The 14,259-nt window shown below is 42.0% G+C and overlaps 1 protein-coding gene across 1 annotated transcript in view; it reads left to right on the top strand.

The window, feature by feature from the left end:
* Positions 1-310: 310 nt before the first annotated feature.
* Positions 311-14,259, top strand: part of prex2 (phosphatidylinositol-3,4,5-trisphosphate-dependent Rac exchange factor 2) — an 89,255-nt gene continuing 75,306 nt past the window's right edge. The window contains exon 1 of the mRNA XM_044176707.1: positions 311-802. Within this exon, the coding sequence (XP_044032642.1) occupies positions 665-802 (138 nt within the window). The 5' untranslated portion in view covers positions 311-664. The remainder of the gene's footprint in view (positions 803-14,259) is intronic.

Raw genomic sequence — 14,259 nt, 5'->3', positions numbered from 1 at the left:
TACAATAATCCTATAAGTACAGTAATTGTTCCTTCAAATTAAAAGGGTAAAAGTGTCAAAAACAAGTATTGTAGGGCATCAATTCAACCAGTGTACATTTCATTTCTTGCATGTCGTTTTCAGCAGTTTTCACCGGCAACTTTAATCACTTTTAGATCGTCTGTATGATCATGGAAACAATTTGGTTTAATCTGTGAGTCGGTGTTTTTTCTCAAAACCTGTTGCTGTAGTTTTACATTGAAAACAGCAGCCGGAAGTCGTAGCGTGGAATACGGCTAACTTGACACTGGTCCTCCTCTGCATTAAAGGAGGCTGGGTTAGGATGAAGATTTTAGGAGTCACATGGACTCAACTTTCAAACTGGTGTCCAGTTGTTGTCCACTCTTCAGTGGCGCTCTGTGGGAAGCTGTCTCGCGTTGTTGTGTAATTCCCACCTTTTTTTTTATTCCATTTTTAAACTTAGCTTGCTTTTCATGCGTTTCCATCCAGCATTCCGGCATTGTTTTTTCTACTTTTCGTGGACCAGTGATCCAGTGCAGAGACCGGTTGCCCCTTCACTTTCGGACCATGCTGCAAACTTTACACTTTCGCATCTGAAGCCTGTTTTGTGATGTGAAACTTTGCACTGCCGAAGGACATAAGTTTAGCATTATATTTACTCACAATGACTGAGGAGAGCAGAAGTGAGCACAGAGCTGAAAGCGGGAAGGACTTGGAGAAACAGCTCCGGCTACGAGTGTGCGTCCTAAATGAACTTTTAAAGACTGAACGGGATTATGTTGGGACACTAGAGTTTCTCTCGGTGAGTTCTGAGAATAATTTTAACCAGAGACGTGGTTAAAAAAAAATAGTGCACATTTTACTCAAGTAAATGAAACCCCGAAGCAAACAAACAGCCAGCCTGTTTAGTATGCATGGTGCATCAGGCTCCAGAGCAAGAACTCGTCCTCCTAAGTGTTACATATTAACCTGTGCAAACTCCCCTTCATGCTACTGTTACTTTTAATCATGTGAGCAGGATGGCTAACATAAGAATCAGCTTTTTAGGGTGTTACCTGTAATACTCTCTGAGCCCATCCCTTTGATGGAGATATTAACTTTTCAGATTGCAAGTGTGACATTGGGAAAGCAGGCACAAAGAGGAATGGCACAGCTTTAGTTCTTGCACAGCCAGTGGGATGTTTAATCCTCTTCTCATTGGCTGCTCCTAGGCTGTTCTAGGCTCATAGTGGTTTGACTGGCAATAACTGATCAGAAACAATTTCACTTGGGGCAGTGTATCTTTGAAAAAAAAATGCAGATAAACCACCTTGTTAAACAAAAATTGTGTTATATGTTTTTATAATGTATTTTCAGACATAAACTATTTTAACTGGCCATATTCTCAAATATTTTTTTTTACTATTTAGGCAGCATTTACTATGGTGTACACCTTGAAGTTACAGTGTATCAGTCCAGGTTGTTTACCCACATTTACAATCATTACATGTTAATCTGAAGGAGAGAAATAATTGAAATTCATCATTGAAACTTTTATAATGCCATCTGTATTTCAGCTCACCGTGTCTTTGTTACACTCAGGATTATAACCTGTCCTTCACAGCATTACTATTCCATCCATATGATTACCCCACTTTCCACGCAGCATAGAAAGTACAGGAGAGTGCATTTTGCTGCTTCCTTTGCCAACTTCTGATCAAATCCAGAAGTGGGGAGTTCTGCCAAGGACGGCACAGGTGGACTCAAATGAAAACCACTGGCGCTGGCACTCAGCTGGCAACACATCTCCGGCCGCACACTGAGCGTAACACTTGGTTGCTGCAACACAGGAGTGATGTGCTGTCAGCTTAATGGCATTACATAAAATATCACCTAACCTCAAAGACAGGAGGGAAGGGAAACTCTGGGAAAACTAGAAAGGCGTGAAAAGATGTCACTGTGTACAGTAATCAGTAATCAAGTATTTTAACTATTATTTGACAAAGGAAGCTGTGGCTGTTGAGGATGTTATAGTGAAATACCTTGCCGTCAACACACTGATATGATGTGATCTGGACTGTGGGTTTGGATGGCTTCCATCATATTTTCTCAACAGTTTCAGCTTCTCAGTGCGATTGGAACTTTGCAGGGAAGTTGGGTCGAAGGGGGCACTGTGTTGTGTGTCATTAAGAGCACCATTTCCCAGACCGCATGTATGAATGTGTACACCCTGACCTCCTTCCCACTTCCCAGATGTTTCCAGTGGAGGGCAGAGGGACCAGGGAGGGGATGGAGCTTGATCTGGCCTTTCTTAGAAGTGGCATCACTGGAGAAATGGAGGAGGTGATTACACGAGGGAATGTGTCCTCTGTCCTGGTGGTGGGGGTTTAGGGAATGCAGCCACCCCTCCTTCATCTCCCCTGTAGTGCTGGAACTGGGATTCATTTCAGAAGTGACTGATCCTTACAAGGCAACTCTGTTCTGGCCTGGGAATGTTGGGATGGATGCATCAGATTGAGGATCTGTCAGTGAAAGATAGCTGTTGTTGGTTTAGCTGCGTGCTACAGCTGATGGAGCTGGAAGATGATGATGATAAAGAAGCTAGAAAGTGAGAGAAAAAGACAAGGGGTCGCTATTTTCTACTGTCTGATCAGGGAGGTCCTGGGGAGCATCGTGGAAGATACTCAGGATGATCAAAGACAGCCCTACTGGGGAGAGGGGTCATAGTGAAGACTTTCATCTGATCACACACAAACACACGCCTGCCGGCCCCCCTCTGTGGGACTCCCTGGTGGGATAATCCAGTGGACTCCGAGTAGCAGCAGGGAGATGGTTGAACGGGATATTGCTAGAGGGGTGAGAGGGAAAAGGGCAGAGCAGATCACACAGTAGATATTGCCAGGAGGGTGAAGGGTAAGGGGAGGGGATGGGGGGGTCTCCATAAGTGGCTGGGCTTGGTGCCTTCTCTTGTAAACCATATTTCCTGGAGGAGGAATTCCTCCGAGGTTAGGAAATTCTGGGGAACAATGAGGCTCCGGTCAGTAGCAGAAGTTGAACACCAGAGCAGAGATTGTTGCTGCTGATCTGTGGGACCCAAACACAATGCACCTCGCACATATTTTACTCTTAAGGTAGTGGAAAACAACACAGAGCACAAGGATGATTCTGTCAGTCTGAGCCTATTGTGTGGCAGTACCTTAGCTCTCGTGGGAAAATATGTAGATTGCATCTTGAAGGTGTCAGTATTGGAACGTCTAAATTTGACTTTCTTTGGATTAAAGCACCATCTTTTACACTGCATGTACTAAACTTTCACAGTAGTCTGACAGTGAGGGGAAGGCTTCTAGGGAAGCTGACTGAAATATCTCAGGGCCTATCTTACATAATGAACAATTATAGCTGGAGATAGTGGGCGGCAGTGGACACTGGTGTTTATCTTGGACAGCTACGAGCCAATAAAATTACAGTCATTCTTAGAAATGTCTCAATGAGGGGAACAAATCAAGACATAATGTAAACAGTCACTTTAATGAGCTGTTTCTGCATTTTTTTTAGTTTCAAATGAAATACATGACTTAGTCTATTCTATTGTTCGCTGTTGATAGAGACTTTGAAAGCCATTTGCTTGCATGATAAGCACTTAGGAGAGAGAATGCAAGAAGGGACAATGAAGGAAACCTTTCATGTCCTGATTCTGGAGGGAGAATTGAACCACAAGTTAACTTAATATATTCCAAAGAGCTTTGCAGTGCATTAAGTGGTCCCTCAGCTGCTGCCTTCCTCTCCCCAACAAAAGCCTGTTGAACTACAAAGGAACCACAGAGTATAATGTTTAACATTTTTAATCCCTTGCATAAATTAAAATGAAAAATATTGATCATCAAGGGATAAAATTCAAGAAATATTGCATCTGTAATTTCCCATCTTTTACATACAGCTGCATATGATTCTCCTTGTAATATTTTTATGTGGAAAGGTTATTGGTAAACAAGCATGTTGGTGGTCACTAAGTCAGTAGCGTCTTCAGTGAAAATGGCTGCAGGAAGTTGGGGAGTCAAGCCTAATGGAGAAAGCAGCCGCTAAGAAGGATCATTTACCGGCTCTTAGATGTTCAAGTGAACTGTGTGTGTGTGTAGAGTTTTCCACATCTCGCTCTCTCGCAGGGTTTGGATTTGCTTACTTCTCTTGGTTTTCTTTTTTGCTTGTAGCATATGACCAGTGGTCAGTCCTGAAGGAGGTCAGGTCAGAGGGGGCACAACGAGAAAGTTCATATGCCCCGGACAGACAGCTGATGACCCCAAAGGTCCCAACCTCTTGTTCCTATCCCTTTCCTGTCTATTAATCTGTAGACTTCATGCCAACTTCCAGCTCCCTCCTGTGTTCTGATGGAAACAGGAACAGAAGATACTGATGCTTTCTTATTTGATGAAAACACACAAACATAAACGTGTAAGCTTTCAGTGTGTGTGTGTGTGTGTGTGTGTGTGTGTGTCCAGTATCGGGCTATATATGGAGGCATGCATTATTTATGTTGGAAAACAAAGCAAAAATAAGCTATTGTACTTTTTGTTTAGTGAGCTAAATTGAACTATAAATACTTACTACATAGTATTTTACAAACAGCAAAACATTGGCAGTGTTTTAGGTGTCAGAAGCCAAAAAAAGTTAAGAGCTGTTGCCTGGATCTGTTGGAGGCGGAGTAGGAGGAGATGTTGGGTTTAAGAGGGCAAAAGTTCTTCATGTTAGTGTTATCAGAGTAACACCATGTGATATAGCCCCTTGTACAGATTCTAGATTTAAATAGCTTTTTAAGTGACAGATCAGATAAGACAGTCCATATTCAACATGTGTGCTCACATGATGCCGGTGAGTTGGGATTGGGTGGTTTTGCGGCTGGGGGCGAGTGCTTAGAGCCCGCCAGTGGCCATTTACTGTTGCTTACATTAGTTTGTCTCCACAATGTACTACATTTGGTGATAATAGATTCCACAGAGAGCAGTGTATTTGCACAGGCTGCTGTTTCTGCCCTGATTGCTCCCTTCTTTATTCCTTAATTACTTCCTTTATTCAGAGCTGATGATCGCTCCATCATACTGTTACTCGTTCTGCACCTGCCTCTTATGATCTCTACTCTTTCACATACTTCAAATCTCTTTTTCTGGTGCTCTTTCTTTCTTGTTTTACACCACTGTGTCCCAGAGGAAGCAGTGACTGCATATAGTCCATCCATTAATTTGGATGCTGTGTTAACAAGATGTGTATTTTTCCACTTTCTTTCTATGTGACGGTTTGTTATGATTCCTACTAGGCTAGAGCTGAGTGTTTCTTTTTTAATTTAGCTTTATTCCATGTACATAGACACAACTCTGTCCGTTCTTTGTATATATGTGTGTTAGTAGGAGAGGTGATATGTTTTTCTCCTTGACTCTTTAATTGGATTAGGCTAGTCTTTCCTCTCTGAGAATACAGACAGTTTCTCTCTTGTGCCTTTCTCCACTGTGAGGCCCCCTGAACGGATGATGTGGCTCACTTGCATTTCAATTTCACACCACTGCCACTACACAAGCGGCCTGCCTGAGTATAAGTGTAAATGCATTCTGTCTCTGTTGGGCATACTATATGTTTATTTTGTGTTTTTTTACATTTTGTTTGTAGATATCGGTAGATGCATTGTGTGATATATGTGTGCATAAACCTGTTTAGCACCCTATCTTAAAGCTATATCTGTCTTTTAGCCAGCCTGAAGATGAATGATAGGGAGGATTAGCTCTGCGACAACAGAGCCCTCTCTTGCAGAGCATTTTGCATCAACCTTGAGTCCCATATCAATAAAAACACTGAGTGGGATAATCCTTCATCTTCCCATTAAGCAGTTCTGCTATGGGAGCCACTGTGTTTTGCATTCCTTTCAATATTTTATCCATTCATCTTTTCAAATAAAAATAAAAAGATTTAGAAATTTCCTAGATGTAGTAAATGTGATTAGCATTGGTAAATATTCAGTAACATGTATGCCTACATTATGCCAAGTTGTAGAATTACTATTGAATATTGTAATGTTCAGTGAGCGGCAGGATAGTGAAAGTTACTGTAATTTGATTTAAATAGTTGTTTTTAAGGTTCTCGACCTGTGTGTTAGGCTTGGTGTTGGACCTCAATCATAGGTAGTGACCAAAATGTGCACTGAAAGCCGAATGTCGAATTGAACAAATTTATTTGGGCAAATTTCCTGTAATGCTGCTTTTGTTTAGACAGCATTTCACTTGAATAAATTTGGCTTCTTTTGCTAAAGGAATAGTTCAACATTTTGGGAAATACGCTCATTCACTGTCTTGTGAGTAGAGTGAGATGAGAAGATCGATACCACGCTCATACTCACCTGCTGCTGTAACTAGAAGTTGAATATTAGTTAGAGAAATTAGACTATTGTCTGGTCTAGCCTATGACTTTATTGATGACTGTTTGGTTACAGTCTTTTACACCTTCTTTCTGTCAGTGTAAAAAAACGTTAAAAGCCCCTCAAGCAGGTTCTTTTGCTTTTGTCTCAGAAGCCATTTTTCAAGCAGGATTTCCTTCCTTCCTGGCCCTCCCCGTCTTTACATTGTGTTGCATGTTTCCGTTACACACACACACACACGCGCACACACACACACACACACACACACACACACACACACACACACACAATCTGTCTCCACTGGGCCAGGGAAAGGAGAATTTTGCCACAGATGCTCACTTGGCAACGTGGAGCTTCATTGCATAGGCGACAGGACTGCAGGGACGCCTGCGTTGAATCCATCGAGTGTATTCTGCTCAGGAGGTAGAGGTGGTGCCCAGAGGAGAAGGCAGCCTTTGATTTGGCCAGTGCCAGCTGCCTGGTCACATGGTGCTTACGTGCGACAAGTAGAAGAGTGGCAGGACTACGGTAGACGCTTGTCAGGATGTTCATGGAGTGTGAAGGGGTCATCATCACAAAAGGGCCTGTGTTTTCGCTGGCATGCTCTGCTGCAGGGAACACACACACACACACACACACACACACACACACACACACACACACACACACACGCATGCTTACTCAGATCAATATGCCTGCAGTGTCAGTTTAGCACTCGCAAACCTTCTACAGCATTGCCATAATTCTGCATAACACTGGAAAAATGACAATATGTTTACAAATTAATTAAATGCTGGTCTGTTGCTCATTAGCCAAATTAAGGTTATTGTTTGTAAAAAATGTACCAACTATGTGGTTTGGTATCAAAGTGTCCCACAAACTAGTGCAGATGTCTCTACATTTTAAAATCTGACTCTTAACATTTTTCATGAAGTGTCTTCAGAATATGTTTAGACAAGTTTGCATGTCCTCTCTCTGTGGTTTAAACTCACACTTTCCATGTCATTCATGTCTGTCCATCCTGCATTTCTGGGCTCAGAATCCACAAACATCCAGAGCTGCCCAGCCAGACATGATGGGAAATTCCACTTCACTATAAATTATTTAATTAAGCACTTAAATGGGATTCGCTATACAAGGTCTGAGAGTTAGACAAGTGTCCTCTGTCTGTAAGCATGCCTTGTCCGCAGACATCCTTTTCATGTCTGTCTGTCTGTCTTCTGTCTTTTTTTCTGTCTCTTTCCGTTTTATTTTCAGTCTCTGAAACTACTTGTCCCTGACTCTTTAATACCAACGACTGAACCTGGTTTGAGGGATAAACGATGAGTGAACCTCTACTTTCCACTTTTAAATCTTAAACTGGCCTTTCTACATCAGACCCTAATGGAAGCTAAACCTGTATTAATTTATTTTTTGGCTGCTTTGGGGCAGCAGAATAAGCTGTAAACACAGCACTGACACACATTATAATCACCATATGAAGTTGTTATGGCAAATGCGTTAGCTAACAGTTACCTATTTACACATCCAGCACACACAGAGCAGCATTAGCAAAACGATGAGCTGAAAGATGCTAAAATGCTCTGCAGAGCTGAGGGGAACTGCAGAGTTGGGTGCTGCAATAATTAGAGTAAACTTTATCAAGATTTCTCAGTTGCTAAAGGAAGGCGATGTCCACTTTAATTGGGGGGAAAAATATAAATGACAAAATAAAGTCTGTGAACAACATAAATCCACTATCTACCATTCTCCATCTACTTTTTTCTTCACAAAATGTCAAGTGTTAGTGGCTGCAAAGCTGTCTAGTTACTGATAACACTTAAATAGTGCAAAAAGCTACTCAACTACAATAACAGGAGTTAAAGTACAGTAATTAGTGGTTTCCATTCTTGCTTATTTGAAAGAATAAGTGGGCTAAATCAAGCTGAGGTCTGTACTGCTCTGTTGCAGCCATGTTGGCGTGGTGCCTCCTGCTCTGTCAATTTACAGACAAAAAGAAAGCACGATGAGCAGAACCCTGGCAGGAGGGGGTATTTGTATGGGTGGACATGCTCTCAACAGTTGTGCTTGGGGAGAGTGAGAGTGGTGGAGAAGTGGCATGGTAGTTGTTCAATTCTCCTTTGATAGTGTCCGGTTCTCTGTGTGAGAGAGGCTGACTCTGCAGGTTTCCTTTTTTCTTGCTAGTCCTGCTGAGATTGATGGCGGGGCGGGCTCCAGCGGATGATTTGGAGCCTGAAATGGTAATCAAATGAACAATCTGGGTGTGTGACAGTCATGCTTGGGAATGCTCCACAGACTGGGAGACTAATGGTTCTGTTTAGTCATCTTGCAGATCAATACATGGTGCTGGTGTGTGGCTCTGATGGGAATTGCCTGCTATCAGTGGGTAATGGTTTTCTTGGCTGCACATGGACATTGGGGAAGCATGGCAGGTTTGGTCTATTCAGACTGACTCTCATCTACTGAAGGCTGGTCTCACTGCTTAATATCCAATTTCACAAGTATACTGAAGATGCCTGCCGCGTATAGTCCTGCAATGGGTGAAATTGAACAGACCCACAGCCTGTCAGGCATTCAGTTTAACGGACATGACCACAAGCATCATTTTATGCTCATGTGCTCATTTCACTCCAACTGTCAACCGTGCAAGTAGCTCACCAAAAGTCAGGCCAGACTTTGGGCACAGACATATTCATTAGATAAATTGCCTCATTCCAGCTGTTTATGTATTGCCTTGGGTGCCAGGGTCACAGGAAGGACAAGAATAACATCAAAGAGAAGAATTTTACTTTACCCTTCACAGAGTGAGTTCTTGGAGATGCCTTTAAAGCTCATTGCTTGGTTTTTCCTGCATTTTTCACAAAACAGGCATTTCCTAAATCAATAAATGTTCAAACGATATTCCAATAACAATGTCTAATTGTCATCTTCATCTACAGTATTTTGTTTTGTCATCTGGTACACATACCGACTGCTTGAATTTTAAAAGAAAAGCGAGCACATCTTCCAAAGACCAATGAGCTTTTGTTCACTAGGAGAACCTTTAAAATGAATACACACTATGTTCTCCGTTGTTAATTAAAACCAGAGAGCCTGCATCGAGCTGTTTAGATGAGCCTTAATGGCCACTCCCAAGTTAGACATATTAACATTCCCCGCTGTATTTATAGTGTCTGTTTCCTGTATACAGTACATTCCCAGTGGAGAGAAACGGACCCGTTCAGGAAAACTAGCCAGAGGCCTAATGAGATGGGAAGCCCAGGATGACTCCTGGAGGTGTCATCAGGACCTGTTGAAGACAGGAGAGGCCTGGCTTGAGGGAGAGAATCACTACAAAGACCCTTTTCTCTCTTTTCGGATGTTCCCCCGTGTGCTCTCAGCATCAGAGACTGACTCTGTCTCTGGTCAGGCCTTTTGGGGGGAAGTTCAGTTTTTGCTTGCCAGGAATTTGGTGTGTGTGTATTGGAGGCCTCTGTGCAGGAGTTTTAACCCTGTAATGTTGAATCCCGGTTTAAAAGCAGTTCCTCTGTGCATGAAGTATGGTAAAGGCACACCATATCCTCCCTGCAGGGTTGTCATGTTAAGAAGAATGCCAAACAAGGTTCTCTTTTTTTTCCTCTCTTCCTCGCCCTCTCTACTTTCTCTCTATGTTTTTTTCTGTCTGCCTTGTCTCTGTCTATCTCTGCTGCTCTCTCATTTTCTCACCAGTGCGCGCACACACACACACACACACACAGACAGCAAATCCAAAGACTCAGGTGTTTTAAGAGCTTGCCTGAGGGTGCCAAGCTGCTAGCGCACCTGTTACCTGTTGTCCCTTAACTGTTATCAGCTTTACTTTTTAGTCTGCCATCCTGGGGGACAGATATATGACAAAGAAACACACATACACACACATACTCAAAAAGACTGTTACGTTAATGAGCATACCTTCACAGTCTAGTGATTCACTACAGTGGGCTTTTTCGTGTGGAAGCTGTTTGTGTCTCCATCTCTGGCTTTGAATGGTCTTTGTCTCATCTTTTTTATTTGTTAACAAGAAAGGGTTCTTGCACAGATGGTAGATTAGAAGACACTGAAATACCTGTACTTGTGTGTAGTAATGTCCCTATACATTTAAATCTTTTTTTTACACCACTAAATACAATACAAAGTGGAAAAACTTGTATACACAGGATGTTTACGTGTGTGTTTATTTGCCAACTCTCCATGACAAAGCAAATCAGTGAATCAACAGTGGACAAAAGAGGTAGTATGTCCAATAGACTCTGAGAAAGGCCTATTCATTATTCCAGAGTTTATACTGGTGACCAGTGCCAATGAACTCAGATTGGACCTTTTTCAGTTGTTAGCAATAGATCCCACATCACAGCAAAAGCAAGTGAACTTTGGTAGCAGAAGAAGTTTTAAAATTATGCTGACAGATGCACTATTGCATTTTTTTTACTCCGTTTAATATAACTGCTTCAGTACTTTTAATTTCAGGGAGAGCATGGTCTTCTACAGTTGAACCAATCGATCCACAGGGACCTAAAATGGTTGTTTTGCGTGTAATACATCAAACTGGCCCAGTGTTCCTGTCCCCTCGTCCAATAGTTTTAACTTGAATGCCTTAGCAGATGTTTGAGGCTAGCTTTGTACTTTGTTCAAACTAATTTCTGTAGCATGGGAGCAGCTAGATAGCTTTCTGTTTTGTTTTTTTTTCTTATCACAGCAATTTGCTGCATCGTTTTGCTCTTTTGGATCTGTTTAGCGCCCTTTTCCTCTCCGGGTAGGATTTGTATTCCCATCACAGTCCACTCTGACGGGTGTGTAACGTGATGAACGACATGCTTTTTCTCCCCTTGCACTTTCTTCATTCTGTTGTCCACTCCACATTCACTCCAGCCTTTTGTTTTTGACAAAAGCATATGCTCTGGCTTGGCAAATATACTGTACACACGCTTTATTTTAAAGCGCAAGAATGTCTATCATTGTCCTCTTGTTATATCATTATTTGAGGAAGCAACTTGCCTCTGTTTTTGCCAAACTCCTCTGGTGTGATTCATTCTGTTTCATTGACACAGAGATCAACACATACAGGGGGAGGGGCTAGCCTTCCGCCGATTGTATCTTTCCAATCTTGTGGATGTCCATTCACAAAGTGTCCTGAACTAGGTTGGCTCAGTGCACACTCTGTCGGCATGGAAACAGCCCTCCAGCCAGTATGTTACCCCTCTGCCTTTCCTTTCCCATATGACACCGGAGGATGAAAGATGCTGGGTGTAATTTGCTGGGTGTAACTACCCTACACCTGAGCAAAAAGCATATTTCAGCAAATTGCAGTTATTGAACGAGCTGCCACTCATGTTAGATTGAGGCAGTTTTCCACTCTGTCCAAGCAACTGCTAAGTCATAGTAAGTTGGTGATGGGAAGGTCTATCATGTGGCCTGCAGGTCTGCTGACTGAACCTGATTTCAGTTTTAGTGTGACAGTAAAGATCAGGCAGTTATCACTTTTTTTTTTTTTTTTTTTTTTTTAATTTTTGGTTTGAATTAGAGCATTACTGCGTCAGGCAGTACAGCCGTGATTTCCACTACCACGAGATTGTTGCCCACAGCATGTGAGCCTGTGTTGATTAATGGCAGGTAGGGCCACATGCAGTGATTGGACCAATCTATTCATCACACCCATCTGCTCTGTGGAATAATGAAAACTTTAATGGGGTTTTAATGTGTAGTCCCCCCTCAGCCATCAGAGTGGCAATCCAGGTGATTATACCTGGGCCTCAGGGAACAAAATTACTTTTGGAGAGAGTTCCTTGTTAAATGCTGTTGACACATGATTAAAGATAGGAAATGCGTGCACTGTATGTCCAACAAGTAGAAAGGAAAATGTCTGATGCAGAAAAGAACAGCCACCACTTAAAACGTTTTTTTGTCCGTGGCTACTCACATGCTTCAAATGAGTAGTGTGTGTGTGTGTGTGTGTGTGTGTGTGTGTCTTGGTGTGTTTGTGAGGGTGAGTGGATGCCATTTCGGAGATGAGTCTAACTTTCCTTGAATGGTCAGTGGAAAGAACACTGTAAGAAAATCGCCGCTGTTGTCCAACTCTTTTGAGTTCATCACTTTACCTCATCATTTTTCCGAGTATCTTAGAAAACACCTGTTAAACCTTAAAGAATATTCATAAAACTCATGTTCTTGTAGTGAAAACTATGACTTGTTGTTCAGTGTTTTCTGCTTAGTTCAAAATGTCTGTCCATCTCTGGTCACAGAAAATGTGACATGGATCACCAACAGCTCCTATTGAGCTTTACAATGCTATTGCAAAGTCTGCTTGTGATTCAGTAGTGGCCGGTGCCCAGACATGGTGGATTCCTGCCGGAAAGCACATCCAGTCCTAGGAAACAAAATGTGTCCCTCTGGAATTCAATTGGTCATTACTAAGTATGAGCACAAAGACAGCAACCATGGTAGATGATGGTGGAAATGTGTTTCTTAAAAATGGACTCTCAAGTCTGAGGAAGAGCCTTGGCTGAGTCTTCAACAGTTCTTCAGCTATATTTCTTCATGCCTTTGGTTTGAAACTGCTGTAAAAATCATCCTTTACATTTAATTTGTTTCTAGTTCGTAATTATTATCATCATAGACAGAATCAATTCTCTCTTGCACCCAAAGCTTTAAACCAGAGAACAGATGCTCTGCTCTGTGACGCAATCAAGAAACAAATCCTGGACGTGCTCCACTGACACTGAATTACAATACTGGATTTGGATGACTCATGCAATGGTAGATAGATACAACATGCAAATGAGCTGTGCATTTATGTACTGCAGCGCTGTCAGGTACTGTACAAACCTGGAAATGGGCTTATATTCACGGTCACCCTGGGTAATGTTACTGTGTCCATAAATCCAGTCAGTCAGCTTCCCATTCACTGTCCGTGGAGCTGATCCAGGATTAGTCTCTTAACGACATCAACAAGGCAGTCTTGGCGGCCTCTTCGGAAGAGACATGTTCCTTTCCACAAATCGAGTCTGCTACAATTCTAGGAATAACATTAACATGCAGTGTGTAACATTAACCTCAAGTGAATTGTTCAGACTTTTGTGTGGCCGAGTCTGTTTTCTGTGCGGTATACTTATCTTGAAAACCACATGAAAGATGTTTTTAATTTTACACCATCACTTCTGTGTGACAAAAGCAAACACTCTTATCTTTTTGGGTGATAACACAATTTATTATCTCCATCCAGTCAGATTTAGAGTTCTTGCACTCCATTATGCCATGTGTTTTTTCTTATGTCGTTTACTTCTGATAAGCATCTGCGTTGTGGCTCCTTATGTTTTGCAGCAGAGATCCCCCCGTAAGTGTAGATATACAGTATAATTAGTGCTTTGCAGATATAGTGATAATTACCTGCTGAATAGACTCTTCATTATTAAAACTGAAGTGATAGACTCCCTAATGAGCCCATGTTTGATGTCACACATCAACGATAGGAAGCTGTTTTTTGATGCAAATCGGCACAACTTTTGCTCAGCTAAGGTCCTGTACTGTAAGCCCTGTCAGGCTTTTGCGAGGGCCAGTCGCAAGTCTGCTCCATGTTTGTACATATTAGACTTGCTAATCAGATGCTAATGCTTGTGAGTGGCAGAGTTGCGAGGCAAGGCAGCTACAGAATGGTAATCAGTGTGGAGTTGGCCTACAACAAAGAGGCTGATTATTTAAGCCCCTTTTTTCCAACCACAAGCCCTGATTCAAGCATTCACTTATACAGTTCCTTTTGAAGTGTTGCTTGACGTCAACACAATGTGATTAAGATGATTTCAGTAATTTTTTCATGTCAGTTTGTTTTTTCTAGCATTAGCAGAACACTGGTTTTGTAATTAGCTAGAAAT

The sequence above is a fragment of the Siniperca chuatsi genome, linkage group LG19 (assembly GCF_020085105.1).
Source record: "Siniperca chuatsi isolate FFG_IHB_CAS linkage group LG19, ASM2008510v1, whole genome shotgun sequence".
Taxonomy (NCBI): domain Eukaryota; kingdom Metazoa; phylum Chordata; class Actinopteri; order Centrarchiformes; family Sinipercidae; genus Siniperca; species Siniperca chuatsi.
Note: the sequence above shows the minus strand (reverse complement) of the source record. Positions and strands in the feature narration are given on the sequence as shown.